At 37.5% G+C, this 14,219-nt stretch overlaps 1 protein-coding gene across 5 annotated transcripts in view; it reads right to left on the reverse strand.

Moving 5' to 3' along the window:
* Window positions 1-14,219, reverse strand: part of CBLB (Cbl proto-oncogene B) — a 121,488-nt gene that overhangs the window by 29,898 nt on the left and 77,371 nt on the right. For all 5 annotated transcript variants that reach the window (XM_065675937.1, XM_065675936.1, XM_065675935.1 and 2 more), the window contains 3 exons: window positions 12,811-12,898; window positions 10,375-10,506; window positions 6,701-6,904 (listed from right to left, as the gene is read on the reverse strand). In XM_065675937.1, coding sequence (XP_065532009.1) covers window positions 6,701-6,904; window positions 10,375-10,506; window positions 12,811-12,898 — 424 coding nt within the window. The remainder of the gene's footprint in view (window positions 1-6,700; window positions 6,905-10,374; window positions 10,507-12,810; window positions 12,899-14,219) is intronic.

A 14,219-nucleotide genomic window follows, 5' to 3' on the forward strand; every position in this document is an offset into this window, starting at 1 on the left:
AGTACCAACTTCTTACTCAATGCTCTGTGTACTACACATCTTAGTTTAGTATTCTGTTCTATACAACTGAGACTGCTGCCAGAATTCCTTCCAAAACAGGAGCCACCACAGTATCACTGGACAACATTGCAAGAAAAAGTAGGAGAGGAGCGAGGCAGGTGGAAGAGCTAGAAGACTGAGGTGCAATTCCACTGCCAGAATGACTTTTATTTGATACTTAGGGTCTTACCCTTTGTCTACACACGTAGGGTCAGTATCACAACTACACATTCAACTTCAGGAGACTGAGCGATTTAATATTCGTGCTCTTCAAGACTACAAGAAGTTTCCCAGATTCTCATTTCAGTAAAGTGGTCACAACGTTCTTATTAAATGGCTTGAATACAGTCCTGAATTTTTCTTTGTTTCCTTTAACTGGCGGATGCCCCTGACCTTGAGTGGATCACCATGAGGATAAACACTTGAATGACTGAGGTGCTTAGCCTCTCTGAACATAATGGAAAGTTGAGTAACTAAGCTAGATGTGTACCTCACAAGCATGCTTGAGCAACCCTAATTATGCAATGACTATAAACCGAATGTCAATTTGTTTCCCTTAACAGAAAGCATCTATCAGTTAAACGGCATAATAAGCATTGTATCATTTAATAGCTTTAGTTTTCAAAGTGTAGTTATGCCTCCACCAAGCACTCCTGAAAGCCAAGAGCCACGTGTGCAATATAATACATTGAATGCTTTAGCTTCAGCAGACAGAAAGTGAATTTATTTCCCAAATTATCTGAAACAGAACCAAACAAGCAGGTCACACCTCCAAAAAGATACAATTATTACAAATAAACGGAAGCGTTGTAGTAAGTGACTGCATTTTACGGTGCTGCATAATATACTGTGTCTCAGTCAGCAGGGAGTTGCTCAAGGAGAACTAAGAAATTACCCTGTATGTAACAGGAGCTGGAAACAAAGAATAAGAGAAACAGGAAATACTGAAAATAGAGCATTGGATAGGTAACATTTGTTTGGAACTTCAGCTGTACTAATTGCTGTACCACCACATGAATTAACACAACTTCCTCGGAAAGCAACCTGACAGTCGCCAATGTCACACTGCATGGAGTGATATGAACTCACAGCTAAATGAATACTGTAGTGATAGCATTTAAGACTATCCATCACTCTTTCTATATAGCAACCTTCCCTTACACAGTTCTACTCTAGACAAAGCAAAGTAAGCCCACTGGTCCCCCATCCAGGTCAGACTTCTTTTCTCCTGCCATAACTGTCCAGCTCCAGCAGAGACAGCAATCACAAAAATATTCACATTTAAAACCCAGTGAGGTCTGCTGCTACTTTCAGATTTATGGAAACAAGTGGCTAAAAGATGTACGTTATATGTAGCAGGCAGCAACAAAATACAGAATATGAAAATTCATTGAAAATTTCAATGATTCTTAAAACCTGAGATGTTTTTTAAGCCCATTGAAGCAAGAGACTTAATTTATGTGAGAATCTTCTGGTTCCATATATATTTAGTATTTAGCTATCTCTACCCACCATATTCCGTGGATAGTATATCACAACTGCCAAAATGAAATGGAAATTTTCACACACTTACTATTTAGAAAAAGACTTCAATTTAAGCTTGTATCAATGTCTTGCTTCAAAATAGCAAAATAATCTTTCATACCCCTGAACTGCAATTGCTTACAGCCATAATGCTATCACAACATTATGAATCCCTATTTAGATCTACTGATCTAAATATTTCACAGCAACAAACATGTTTTCTTCAGCATTTAATATCAGATTTCCATCGTATTCCCATTATAAAAAACCCCATGTTTTTCCTGTCCACCCTGTCTAGCTACATCATTTGATGTTTTTTGACAGCTACGCCAACAAGACAGTTGCATTTCATGTGGGTACCAGAGCATTAACAGATGTACATGATACCTACTCTTTTTGGCAGACTCCCTAAGGAGGAAGAGATTTAAAATCTTTGTCACCTACTGGAGATTTCTGTGCATTTTCTATTGACTGGAAATAAAGGAGCAGTAAGAGCAGCTCAGTGACAAAAAGATAAAACGAGTGATTAAAGCACAAACTAATACAAATGAACTGGCAGTGACAGAAGACAGACCTTCAGTGCACAAAGGGGCTCTGCTGCAACACCACAGACCTGGGCAATAAAGATGTAATTAAGGAAAAGAACACAGACTCCTTTGTAACAATATGGACTTCATCTGGCTGGCATGACTGCTGCCAAGCGAAAAGCAGCTGTGACTTACTGCACAATTGTACTGCAGAGTGAATCACATGTGTTATTTAATCAGATGTATTACTGGGATATACTGATATATATATAGGTGTTGTGAGCTCAAGAATAAGCCTGTTTCTGACACAGATTACAATGTCTAGTGAAGGTTTTTCTGATGGAGATATTAACAGTGAGGCTATTGAATCTAGAGCTTTAACTTCAAACGCTCATCAAAAAGGCACACATGAAAAGCATACTTAACACAAACCCTAACAAGTGAGTCAAAGATGAATATTATCCTGATTGATAATGTCCTGCTGGACCAAACTCAGTAATTTATAAATTTTGTAATAAGATATCTAAGAAGGTCCAACCAGACCTATACCAGAAATGGACTTTTCATTTCCAAGTAGTTCCCTGAAGTTTGCTTACTTATAATCAGAGTAACTCACGTATTTGTTATTTCTTGTTAGGATAAATTGTGACATAGGTACGTGTAATCTGGATTTAAACATTTTCATGAGGATATAAAGGTTCATCACTTAACACTGGTGGATGTAATCATTTTTTACATAGGCAGGTTTGTTCCTTATTTGATCTGTCCTTTGCTGACCCAAGAAAATGCGTATGAAGAAGGGAGAGGCAGTTAAGGCTGTGAGAGTCAGCACCACACTGCCTAAGGGAATCAGTAAAACACGTTTTAACCAAGGGAGACACACTGTCTCTCAGTGTTTATGCTCTTTCAAAGACTAATAATTAAACAGTGAGGGACATACAACTCTTGTTGTATGGCATAATTTTAACAAATTCCCACAAACTATCGGTGAACCGTTGAGAAAGAAGTGACATGTATGCATGAGTTAAGCATGTACAGCTGAAGGGAATACCTGGATACACATCTGAAGTTTTGTAATACACTTTTTACATTACCAGGAAAAAGTTAATTTAATAACATGGAAATGACGTGGAGGAGTAAAAAACAGTTGCCTTCTGTATTTAGGGAACCAAGGTCTTCTGTTAAGTTTGACTTATCTGCTGGAAGAAGCTTAATCATTACAAACAGTGGCTTTCAGCTTTGACAGTTTCCTGTAACTATTTTGAAGCAACAGTGTGAATTGAAGTCAGGTTTTGGTGCATTCAGACAGATAGGAAATTCATTGCAGAGAAGACAGTAACTCCCCAGACAGGGTAACCTCAGTTAGCTTTAGAATAAAGTGTTTTTTAAAGAATGTTAAATCACTTTAAGCTATTGAAAACCTCATAGTCTCCTATACCGCTAGGGCCTTCCTTTATGTTTTCATGTAGTTTTATTTAGATCAAATAATTATCTTAACACTTATGAATTAAAAATTATTTGTTCATAACAAGAACCCCTGCACTATACATTTTCCTTATTTCCTCTCTTACAAATACATATATTAAATTACGTCTTATGCAAGGTACAGTAACATAACTAAATTTACTGGGACAATGGAGTATTAAACAACGGGATAATAAACACAGCCTACTAGGGACTCAAATGTCCTCTTCAAAAAATCAAAGAAATTAGTTTTTAATATTTACCTGAGCCTGTAATCTGAACATTTCTTTAATGTGCATTTCTTAACCTTGTGCTTAGCTAGCACAAACGGTACAGAGCTGAAATAAAGGAACGCTTCAGGCAACATGCATTAGCTAATCTGGTACCACGGGGCTGGAAACTTCTCAGCGCTGAGACAATTAGCAGAGATTTCGGCACCATTTTTCATCTTTCTTTCATAAAGAAATATCCGCAGACCATTCAGAAATTAAAAAAACTAAGCTGCTTGATGAGGCAGATAAACAGACTAATTGCAGTGCATTTCTCTAAAGCCTCTGTTACAGCTGATGTGCTGCTGCTGCTGACTCACAACACCTAGCAAGAATGATTAATTCTTCTCAAAAGTGTATCCACTTACTCATTCCATTAAAGAACTGTGGTTATTCTTTTCCTTAAAGCATTTTCTAGTCTGAGGTCCCTCAGGGACTTAATTCAGGTACCTCTCAGTTTATGAGTATGCTTCAGAGACAGAGTGATAAACTGCAGAACTGGTATTTTTGATATCCAACTTATAATTCATACAGGTATAGCAGGTGATAAAATACTGTATCTTATTTACACTTTAATGACAATTCCAAAAAGTGTTTTTCATCCTGTCAAGAAGAGCTCACTTAAAAATCCACCCAGGCCCCTTCATCAGTGATCTACCTGACTGCGTGTGCTTCTAAAATGAGCTTACTGCAACTATTCTTTCCTATATGAATACATTTCCAAGTACAAATTCCAAAGATTGAGAATTGGTAGCAACAGCATCAAAACATTTTAACATTGCCCATCCCACAAGGATTTCAGGACGGTAAGTGTTGATCTGAATATTTCTGCAACATATCTAAGCCCTACAGTCACTTTCATCAGGACTTCATGTCCCTGCAACTTTCCTCTTCTAGCGAGTTTAACATCCCAGCATACTACTATAGCCAGATGTTGACACAAACAGATTTTCTCAGCAATACCTATATGGTCTAGCCTGGTAATGTGAGACAAAATCAGCCTTTATGATTTTCAAGGGTTAGCACCGTCATGTTGAGAAAGCATGTAGCATTCCTTCCAATAGAATGAGAACTGAAAAATCTGTTCACTGGCACTACAAAGTAACAACAATATCATCAGCAGGTTGGCCGCAAGACCGAAATTACTGTCAACTAACGTCCATCACTTAACAAATAAAATGAATACAACACCGCCATTATGCAAGTGCCATGGTCATATTAACAGCATTAAGAAAAAAGAAAATTTCAAAACCCCTACATATTGTCATAAAGAAGAATTTATTCTAGAAGGCTATGAGGAAACACTATTCAGTGGGAAAGGTAAATAAGGATTACAAGAAATAGACAAGGCTGATGAAGGCATTGCTAACAAAAAGTGTATATAAATAATGTCCCATGTCACACGGGTGGTGCAGTTAAGACATCACTGTACAACCACTGGTAACAGTTCTATAAAGAATGCAGTATTTGAAAAGCCATCAAATAAGCTGATAAATCAGCATGTTTAAGTAGTGACTTCAAGAGGCTAGCAAAATGTGGAGAATGCTGTTCCTAAACTTCAGGGATAATTAAGCAGGTTTCTCTCACTGAACAATGAAATCAATGACATAAAAATAGCAAGCACCAAAGCACTCAAGCACTTGGTAGATACTGAAAACAAGACTTCTTATAGTAAAGCCTGGTTTTCCTCCTTTTGATAAAAGCATAATGCATTTTTGCCTTATCATGGAAGTGATAGTGCTATAAAAGCCCATCAATTCAAGGCTATCTTACAGAGGTCGGGCTGCAGACTGCAATTTAAGTCCAGGAAGGAAGGATAAACTGCTCCCAAGAGTAGGCCATGTTGTATTACACAGACAACACGAAAATGATTCATATGACTTAAGAGTTTAGGAAGGATATCAGAAGCATGTATATCAACTGTATTAACTGAGAGATATTCTCAGATGAGAGGGTGAAACACTCCCCTCTCCCCCCTTAAAAAAACCCCAAATACAAAGATAATGAAATGGAAAAGTAAGATGTTACAGAATTAATTCCAAGGCAACTATTCAATTTAGATGACCTTATTAAAAGGGAAAACACAGAAAATACAGTGTAAAATTCAGTGTTGCATGGCCTATGTCAATGTGTGTTCCAGACCAAAGTAAAGAGGTAACAACAAACTTCTGTTAATGATAATGCTTATTTATCAGAGAAAAAAAATCTCCTGTTACCAAAGAAAGAAGATCCCAGAATTTAACCCAGAGCTCTTGCAGAACAAAACCATCCCAAAACACAAAGCCACTAGGAATAATCTCAGATAAGTTTTTTCCACTAAAAGAACCTACCACTGAAAATAAAGGGGGGGGAGGAGCGGTGAAAAATCACGGACAACTCACATGAAACATGATCAAAAGCAATACAAACTCAGTTACAAGTTACCCTTACAAAGCAATAATATTTGTAATCTCTTTGGAAATGCAAGTTTAATCACAAAACATTATGTGTTATGTGTATACAGACATTTGCAGAAAACTAGCAATAGACTCTGCGTGTATGAAATTTTTTGTTCCCTACAAATAACAGTTCAGGCACTTGTCCATACAGCATACTTTGGACAAGAGTCTCAGCTGGTGCAAACTCATGCTACCTCCATTATAAACAGAGTTAACACAGTTCGTATCAGCTAAGAATCTGGAATTTACTTTTTCCTCCGATTCAACTCCAGCATTACTGCTGCAGTATTGATGCACTTAAGTTTTTTCAACCCAAGAACTCTTCAATGACTTGGTGAAAACTAGAGCATGAAGTGCATCCTCTCATTGTTTGAAGTTACAAGCAGCTCCATTTACAAACATACAGCTTTATCTGTTGTGCAGTATTTGAAAAACTTACCTTTCGGACCGAAGCCAAACGATTCATCATTAAAGACTCTTCTCTATCATCATCGTCGTCCAAGTCCAGCATGGGCATACTAAAGCTGTCAATAATACTGCAGCACCTGGAGTTTTCATCCCTTGGATCAAAGGGATCCACAATGATCGGTTCAGTTCCTTTGATTTCACAGCGGCAGAAAGGGCAGCCTTGGCCATCAGATTCCTACAAGCAAGAAAACAGAAAAAGTGTTAAAAAATAAAAAAGAGAAGTAATTTTAAAGGTAGGTCTTTAAATCTTTCTACAAAAAAAGGCCCTTAACAGGTCTCTAAGAGCTTGTAAAGAAGCATGGAAATAAACAGGAAACAGACACATAGATATTTAACTACAGTAAATGGCAAAATGACTGCGTTTTTAAAGCAGTCTGTCATCAAAAGATTAAGCTTGACTTAAAAGTAACCAATCAAAATGCAACCATTACCTGTACAAAGCACCAAAATGGTAATTGTCTTAGTATTACATGTCAGGAAGTAACACCTTGCCTTTTAGGATTACAAGTTTCTCTATTCCTTTAGAGGAAAGAAGGTGAGGTGTGTAGACAGAGATAATGCATTTTAGTACATTATCTTTTATATTGAAGTATTTCTTTGCATTTTAAGTTAGAAAATGCAGATGAGCTTTAAGGCATGCAGCATGTTCTCTGAAGAACATGTACACAGCGCATCACAGCTGCAACATTACCATCACTCAGCAATACACACAGAACATCTAAAACTACAGACATTTTTTGACGTGTTTAAGTAACAAACCAGGACTTTCCCACATTTCCAGTAAATTATGTGAAACGAGGAACTATTTTCACATTTTATCAGGAAAAAGAATCGTTTGAATTTTAACTTCTAAGTGATATAATGTGCTAAATGATTTTCAAGCAGCTATATTTCCATTCCTTTCACTCATTTCAGAGATATAGTTTCCTCATCAGAAGTAATCAAAAAGCCTTTAAAGTAGATTTCAGACTATAATGAACAAAAATATCAGAGAAGTCTTTCAAGCACCAAGAAAGATTTTTTCCATCAAGAAGCATGACACGGATTTGAGTTTAAAAAAAGCCAAAAAAAAAAAAAAAAGCCCTGAAGTTTTGAGGCATCAAGATAATTCAGTCGGAATTCAGATATCACATTGTGTCATATTGATCAGTCACAGAGACAGCTAGAAAGATACAAACACCAGAATTAATTCTAAATAACCTACCTATCCTGAAATATCACCAGGCAAGCACAGCTTTTTGTTTTCTCAGATATAAGGATAGCTTTGATTTCCTTTTTCTAGCATTATTTTTATCTTGATACTTGCCAGTCTTACTAAACTGACAGATGATTTCACTGTTTGTGGAAGAACTGTATCCCAAGGCCACAGAGCTATAAACAATGTCTCCTGACAACGGTCATGTCTATTTGCATGGTTAGCTCTGGATTTTCATTTTGTATGAAAAGATGCATGTAATCTGCTTTTAGCAGCCTTGCATCCTAATTACATAGTCTTGTCAAAACCCCCTTACTACTTCAAAGAGCGTCTCCAAATTATATGTAACAGAAGTCCTCCCTTACTCACAGAATTCCTTACTTCTAAAATCAGCCTTAAGATGAGGCACAGAGCTTTTAATTTTCAAGGCTGTCTTCTATCTGTGTTGTCAAACGGTTCTGTACCAGCAGCCTCCTTCCTTCCTTTTGAAAAACACTAAGTCCCCCAAAATACAATGGGTAACCAATCACAGCAGAAGAGACTTGAATTCCACAGTATGAATACAACTGAGAAATTAAACCTGAGCTCTGACATGTCTATGTGAATACACGTTTGTCCATGCCCACAGAAAGGTTATTTAGGACACTGACAGAGTAGCTATTGTGAAACCTTACAATGCAGCATACATGCCCATATGCTTTTAGAATGAAGTCCAGACATGCAGTTTTTAGACAAGAGCAGACTTCTGTGGAAGAAAATTACATTTTACTCCTATTGCATAATACAAAAAGCAAACAGCTAACCCAAGTCTTACTTGAGAGACCGATCTCCATAAAGGTGAACAACTCAATCAGCCATAGGAGTCTATGGCAGATCTAATACTGCTTACTCAATTTTTTTCTGCTTAGTGAACACATCTGTATAGGACCTCTTCAGGCATATCTAATGAGCAATTATGCTGCCAATTAAACACTAGCCCACCAGAAGCCTGCAACAGCTGATGCTGTTCCAGTGTAATATTTCTTCATTGCCTCACAGTAATTATATAAATTTGTAATGTAGCCCAAAATGTACCTGGTCTGTCACAGCTGGTTGCAATGTTTTGATGAAGCTTGATGTTTTTGAACATTAGTTCTCTGAGCCTAAAATGCTTTCTTGTGTCCTCTTCCTGGATCCTTAGCCATTAGCCAAAGTACTGAGGACCTTAGCTTCTCAAGTCTCCAGAATCAGAGCACATCACTGTCTCAACACTGGCACATGCTGCTATCATGCAATGAGACATCCAGCAATCAAAAGTACAAAGATTTCAGTCTGACATTCAGAATGAAACTGGTAAGAACAGAGAAAGGATACTCCTGAAATGAGAAATACTGTTCCAGCTCAGCAGCTGCTGAGCTGGAATAATGTTAAATATTCTTATTTGGGTATGTCTAAAATGAAATTTTCTCAGAATTTCAGATCTGTGGGAAACTCAAAAGATTTGTGTTTGGAACATCAAACTCCAGTTTCATAAAGAACATGAAATTAGAAACTAATAATACTCCTTTTCTGGCAAGCTTTACTGCTAATGGAAAACCAGAATCCTGCCCGAGAATGGAATGATCCTTTCTTCTCCCCACAAAATACAGATAGGAAGAAGAAAGGGGCAGGGAGGAGGTGGCAGAACTGATTCAATTTAGAAGCACCTATTAAGGGCAAGTCAGAAGTTGTAAAGAGGAATGCCTCCTCCTTTTTATTCTCATTTTTAAGCCAAGCGCTTGTTAACTGCACTGACCTAAAGGTACCAGTCCTCCCTTTTCCCAGACCAGTATGTCCATGAACAAGATGAACGAAACACACCAACCTGTGTCACCAGGAAGTCTGTGGTTTTTTAGGATATTCTGTAAATCACATCCAGAGATCAGAGTTTCCCCTCTATTCAATCTCTTACCCCAACAACTGTCTAAAACTAGGTGGTTTAGTGCTTCGTGTATTACTAATATGAAACGCAAGAATCCTAAGCCTGTTTTGCCACAGGCCATTTCTTTACCTGCACTGAATCCTTCTCTCACCAAAGAGATCTCCTTATAAAACACTGTCTCAGTTAAAGTTAACCACTCCTAGCTGCTACCTGTACCCTTAGTGCCTTTTGAATATATCATGAAGTGACCTGGTCACTGAATTAGCATCAAATGCCCAGCTTTCACTGTCTGAGTAGATACTGCACTCAGGAAACCCACTTAGCAGCTATCAGCAAATGGCCTTGGCAAGCATACAAGTCCAGAATTTAACCACTCCTGGAACTTCACTTTTTACAGATTTTGGTCAACAAAATCAAAAGCTATAATTTTAAATATATATGTCCTTGAAGCCTCTCACTGAGTACCTGGAAAAGTAAACATATACCCACACTGTAAAGAGGATGTAACAGGAATCCACCCTTTTCTCCACTAACTGAACTATGACAGTACCTGCCACGCTGTAAGACAAGAAGTGCACATAAGGTGTCCGCAAGGCTCTATCTTCACATCCTTGTCATTCTCTGCACAGATTTTACACAGCTGGAAAGTGGAACCCATTTCACAGTACAATTCATACTGCTCCTGTAACAAAAAAAGTTATGATTACTTTTTTCCTCTCATTTGTTCACAAAGAACATACTTAAGCACCAGCAGTGACAAACATTTCTGAGCCCCCTGTTTTCCAATCCACTTTACTCATTAGTCAAGGAAACTCTTGCTACTGATCTATTTAAAATCCACACTAAGGTTACTGAAACAGCTTACTATTTTGCTTCTTTAAACCTGTGCTATACCACAACACATTCTACAAAAGGAAGTTTAAAATATCCGTGCTTATTAGGTTTTCTACAAACCTCTCACATGTATGCCTTGTGTAGCAGTTATCCTGCTTTTCTTTGGTTGCAGTTAAGAATAAGATAATGAACAAATGGTTGTAAGTGAGAAATTAAGGGATAATCGGAAACAAAATTAGGATTTCCTTTTCTAGGTACGAGTTTAGGACTAGTAAAAGTTAATGAATTGAAAGCTGACAAGCAAGAGGACTTTCTACCTACATCAAGTATGCAGTACAGTAGTATGGTTAACTGAAGTAAACAACCTCTGTGAAGCAAGCATGGCAATACCCCTCAGGATAACATGGCAACAGCCATGCACAGATCATTCAGCACTTAGTATCCTTACAAGATCAACAGGAAGATATAAGAATACCTTCAGGAGGAATAAGTAACAGGTAAAACTTGAGTCCAGAATATTTTTCCAGAATTAGGTATTGTTGAGAAACTGGCAATTAAATGCATTTGTGTAGAAACCAAGTTTTTTTTAGTCTTGGAAAACAAAACATCTGAAAGCTTAAAATAAGTAGAATCCAGGTTAGAGGAAAATATAGAGCTACTGCTGAGTAAAGAGAGAGGATAGGAGGCTAAGAAAACGAGAAAATAAAAGAGACAGCTCATATCTGCAGCTGTAGTCAGTATGTACTGCTTATGGTAGAGCTCTCACAAAGAATCCATCTGCAACAGTCTAGCCCTGCAGTCACTTTTATATCATCTTTTCGTAATTTAAGCAGCTCTAGCAACAGCTTTAAAGTACTGCAGTTCTATCTTATCTAAGACAGCATTCACATAGTTCAGACTGTTGAATTACCATGAGAATTAACTAATGGTGTGCTCACAACTACAAGTTCAGAGGCAACTGGATTCATTGCGTGAATTCAAAGCACAAGATGATTGGCTTGGGAAGAACAAGGTAATCACTGAGAATGCCTAACCTGCTTTTCCTCTCCTTGAGGAAAAGTAAGGATATGGAGCTAGAAAATTATGCAACACAAACATCTGATATCTCTGCATTACTCTTTCATTACTGTTTTAAGACTGGAGGGAAAAGTAATAAGTCAGAGAAATAGAAGTATTCCGACTTCCTTCAGGTAATTCTTTTTAAGAATTCTCTTACTTAGGAAGCATGGTATTTGCGCTAATGCCATAGAGGATAACGAATACTTCTTTCCTAAAATATTTCTGGAGGTGAAGTGTATGTAGAGCACTCAGAATTACACAAGATTCACCAGGTCATCCAGTCTGCTTTGAAGAAACAGAAGACCATGTGAAACAGTATGGCTTCGATGTAGTCTGATGCCTTTCCCTGAACATATCCTCGGGTCTTCGAGGTGCTTTTGTCAGGAAAAATGTCCTACACAGTACACCTTAGCCTACTAGTGTTAATTTCAGCACTATTTTTAATCAAGCATTAGTCTTGGGGTGGCTACTTCCTATTACTTGAGCATCAAACACGTGCATATTAGTTGATCAGATCATCATTTAACGAGACTGCAAAGACATCTAGATATCCTCATTTTCTCTACAAAGTGAATCCCTTTACACAGATAGTTTTTTTTTCCTGTTGCTTTTCCCTGATCTCTCTTTTAATTTGCACAATGGCCAGAGAAAACAGGAGAGAGACCCTGGAATCAGTATCTTCGTGATAAATTAACTATATTTTTCCTCCTGGAGATGTCAAACTACCACTGCTATTCAGGTTACAAAACTATCTTTTGATCTTGATTTTATTTCTGTATTCCCATCTGCTATTAGCAAGGTAACACCAAGCTACATAAACCTGCAACATCAATAACAGTTATTAAAGATTTTTCTGACAACACATTTCTCACTTAGAAGAAGCTTATAATAACCAAACTTTCCAAGACGTGCCATCTGCATCACCATCAGCTCTAGAGTTTAAAGAACTATTACCCTGTTCTACCCTGAATCAGTAACATATTTTCACTCTAAGGAATGTTTTTCTCACATTTTAATAAAATCTTATCACTGCTAGATGGGATACTAAGGGAAGTGATGATTAAAAAAATAACCGAAAAACTCTGCAACATACCTGCGTGACTTTTATGTGGTCATGGGGCGTGGGTTCACATAATCCTGTCAAATCAGGATTATAACTTCGTCCATCAGGGAACAGATAGCTGCATCACAAGAAGATTGTTATAAATATGCACATTGCTTTACCTTTATTAGCTAAATATTACCTATGAAAATTTGAAGGGGCAGAACAAGTTACAGTAGACATTAAAACACATTCGCTTTCCTCAGCCATCTTTATTACCTTCTGAGTGCAACTGAATTGCTACATTCTGATACAGGCTCAAGTCCATTTACAAAAGCACAGGAAAGATTTTGGAATCAAACACACAGATAGCTCCAGAATGCATCTGAGCTTTGATTAGCAGATAGCTTTCTGGAGGTAGTAGTATTAGGTCTTCGTTTCAAAGGGAGCTTATACTTGCACATGTTCATAGTGGCCTCTCAACTGCAAGCATGATGCTTGGTGTCTCTACGGACTATTTCAAGTAATGGAGCAGAAAAGAAGGTAACACACGTTTTCATAGAGCTGTGTGTAGTATGATACACAAAATTACATATCTGTAAATATATTACATATGTGCACATCTGCATATTATGATAAGAATCTACACTGAGGATCCAAGATGCAGACTGGACTTTAAGAACCAATGCGGGCATTTCAATCCTGTGAGAAACCAGAGACACTAAGTTGCTCTCTATTCAGATCTTTGTTACCTCTAACTTGAAAGTCATTTTGTTAAGTAACAGTGAGAAAGTTACATTTACCTAGGGTACAAAAGCTACACTCTGAATAAATATTCTCAGCTCCAGTTTTCGTTTGCTCAGTTTCTGTCAAGTAGAAAACACTACTGTGTGTTTGTTATTACCGGTATGAAATCATCATACCTGTAAAACATCACTGGACCGTGCAGGACTGGGGAAAATTGCAAGATTGGGAAGGGTTTCTCAATCTTTTCTTGAGACCTGATCAATTCGCCCTCCCCACTTCTTTTCCCCCATTATGATGATGTGGATATATCAAAACATGTATCCCAGTGAAAAGATTCTGACAACCAGAATTTGTCTGTTACTTCAGCCAACCTATGAAAAACGTACTACTTCTCCAGATAAGCTTAGACTCCCCTAGAATTATAGATCTCTTTAGTAAACTGCTGGTACCTGGAAAATGTTCTGGCTGTACAATATATAAAAAAGCAATTACATAGCTTTCAAATTATTGTCCAGAGTTAGACATACGAGTAACTGGTAGTAGTAATAGTTCAATAAGCTTAAGTGCACTAGGGACTCTTATGGGAGGAGGGTGGGAGACGTGGAGGTGGCAGAAGGGAGTAATCAGTGTGACAGCTGACTGATTTTATTTTCTCCTGGAATTTATCTGCTATGAGATACGGCTTTGGTTAACTTTCATTAACTTTGGTTAAT

The sequence above is a fragment of the Lathamus discolor genome, chromosome 4, assembly GCF_037157495.1.
Source record: "Lathamus discolor isolate bLatDis1 chromosome 4, bLatDis1.hap1, whole genome shotgun sequence".
Classification (NCBI taxonomy): Eukaryota; Metazoa; Chordata; class Aves; order Psittaciformes; family Psittacidae; genus Lathamus; species Lathamus discolor.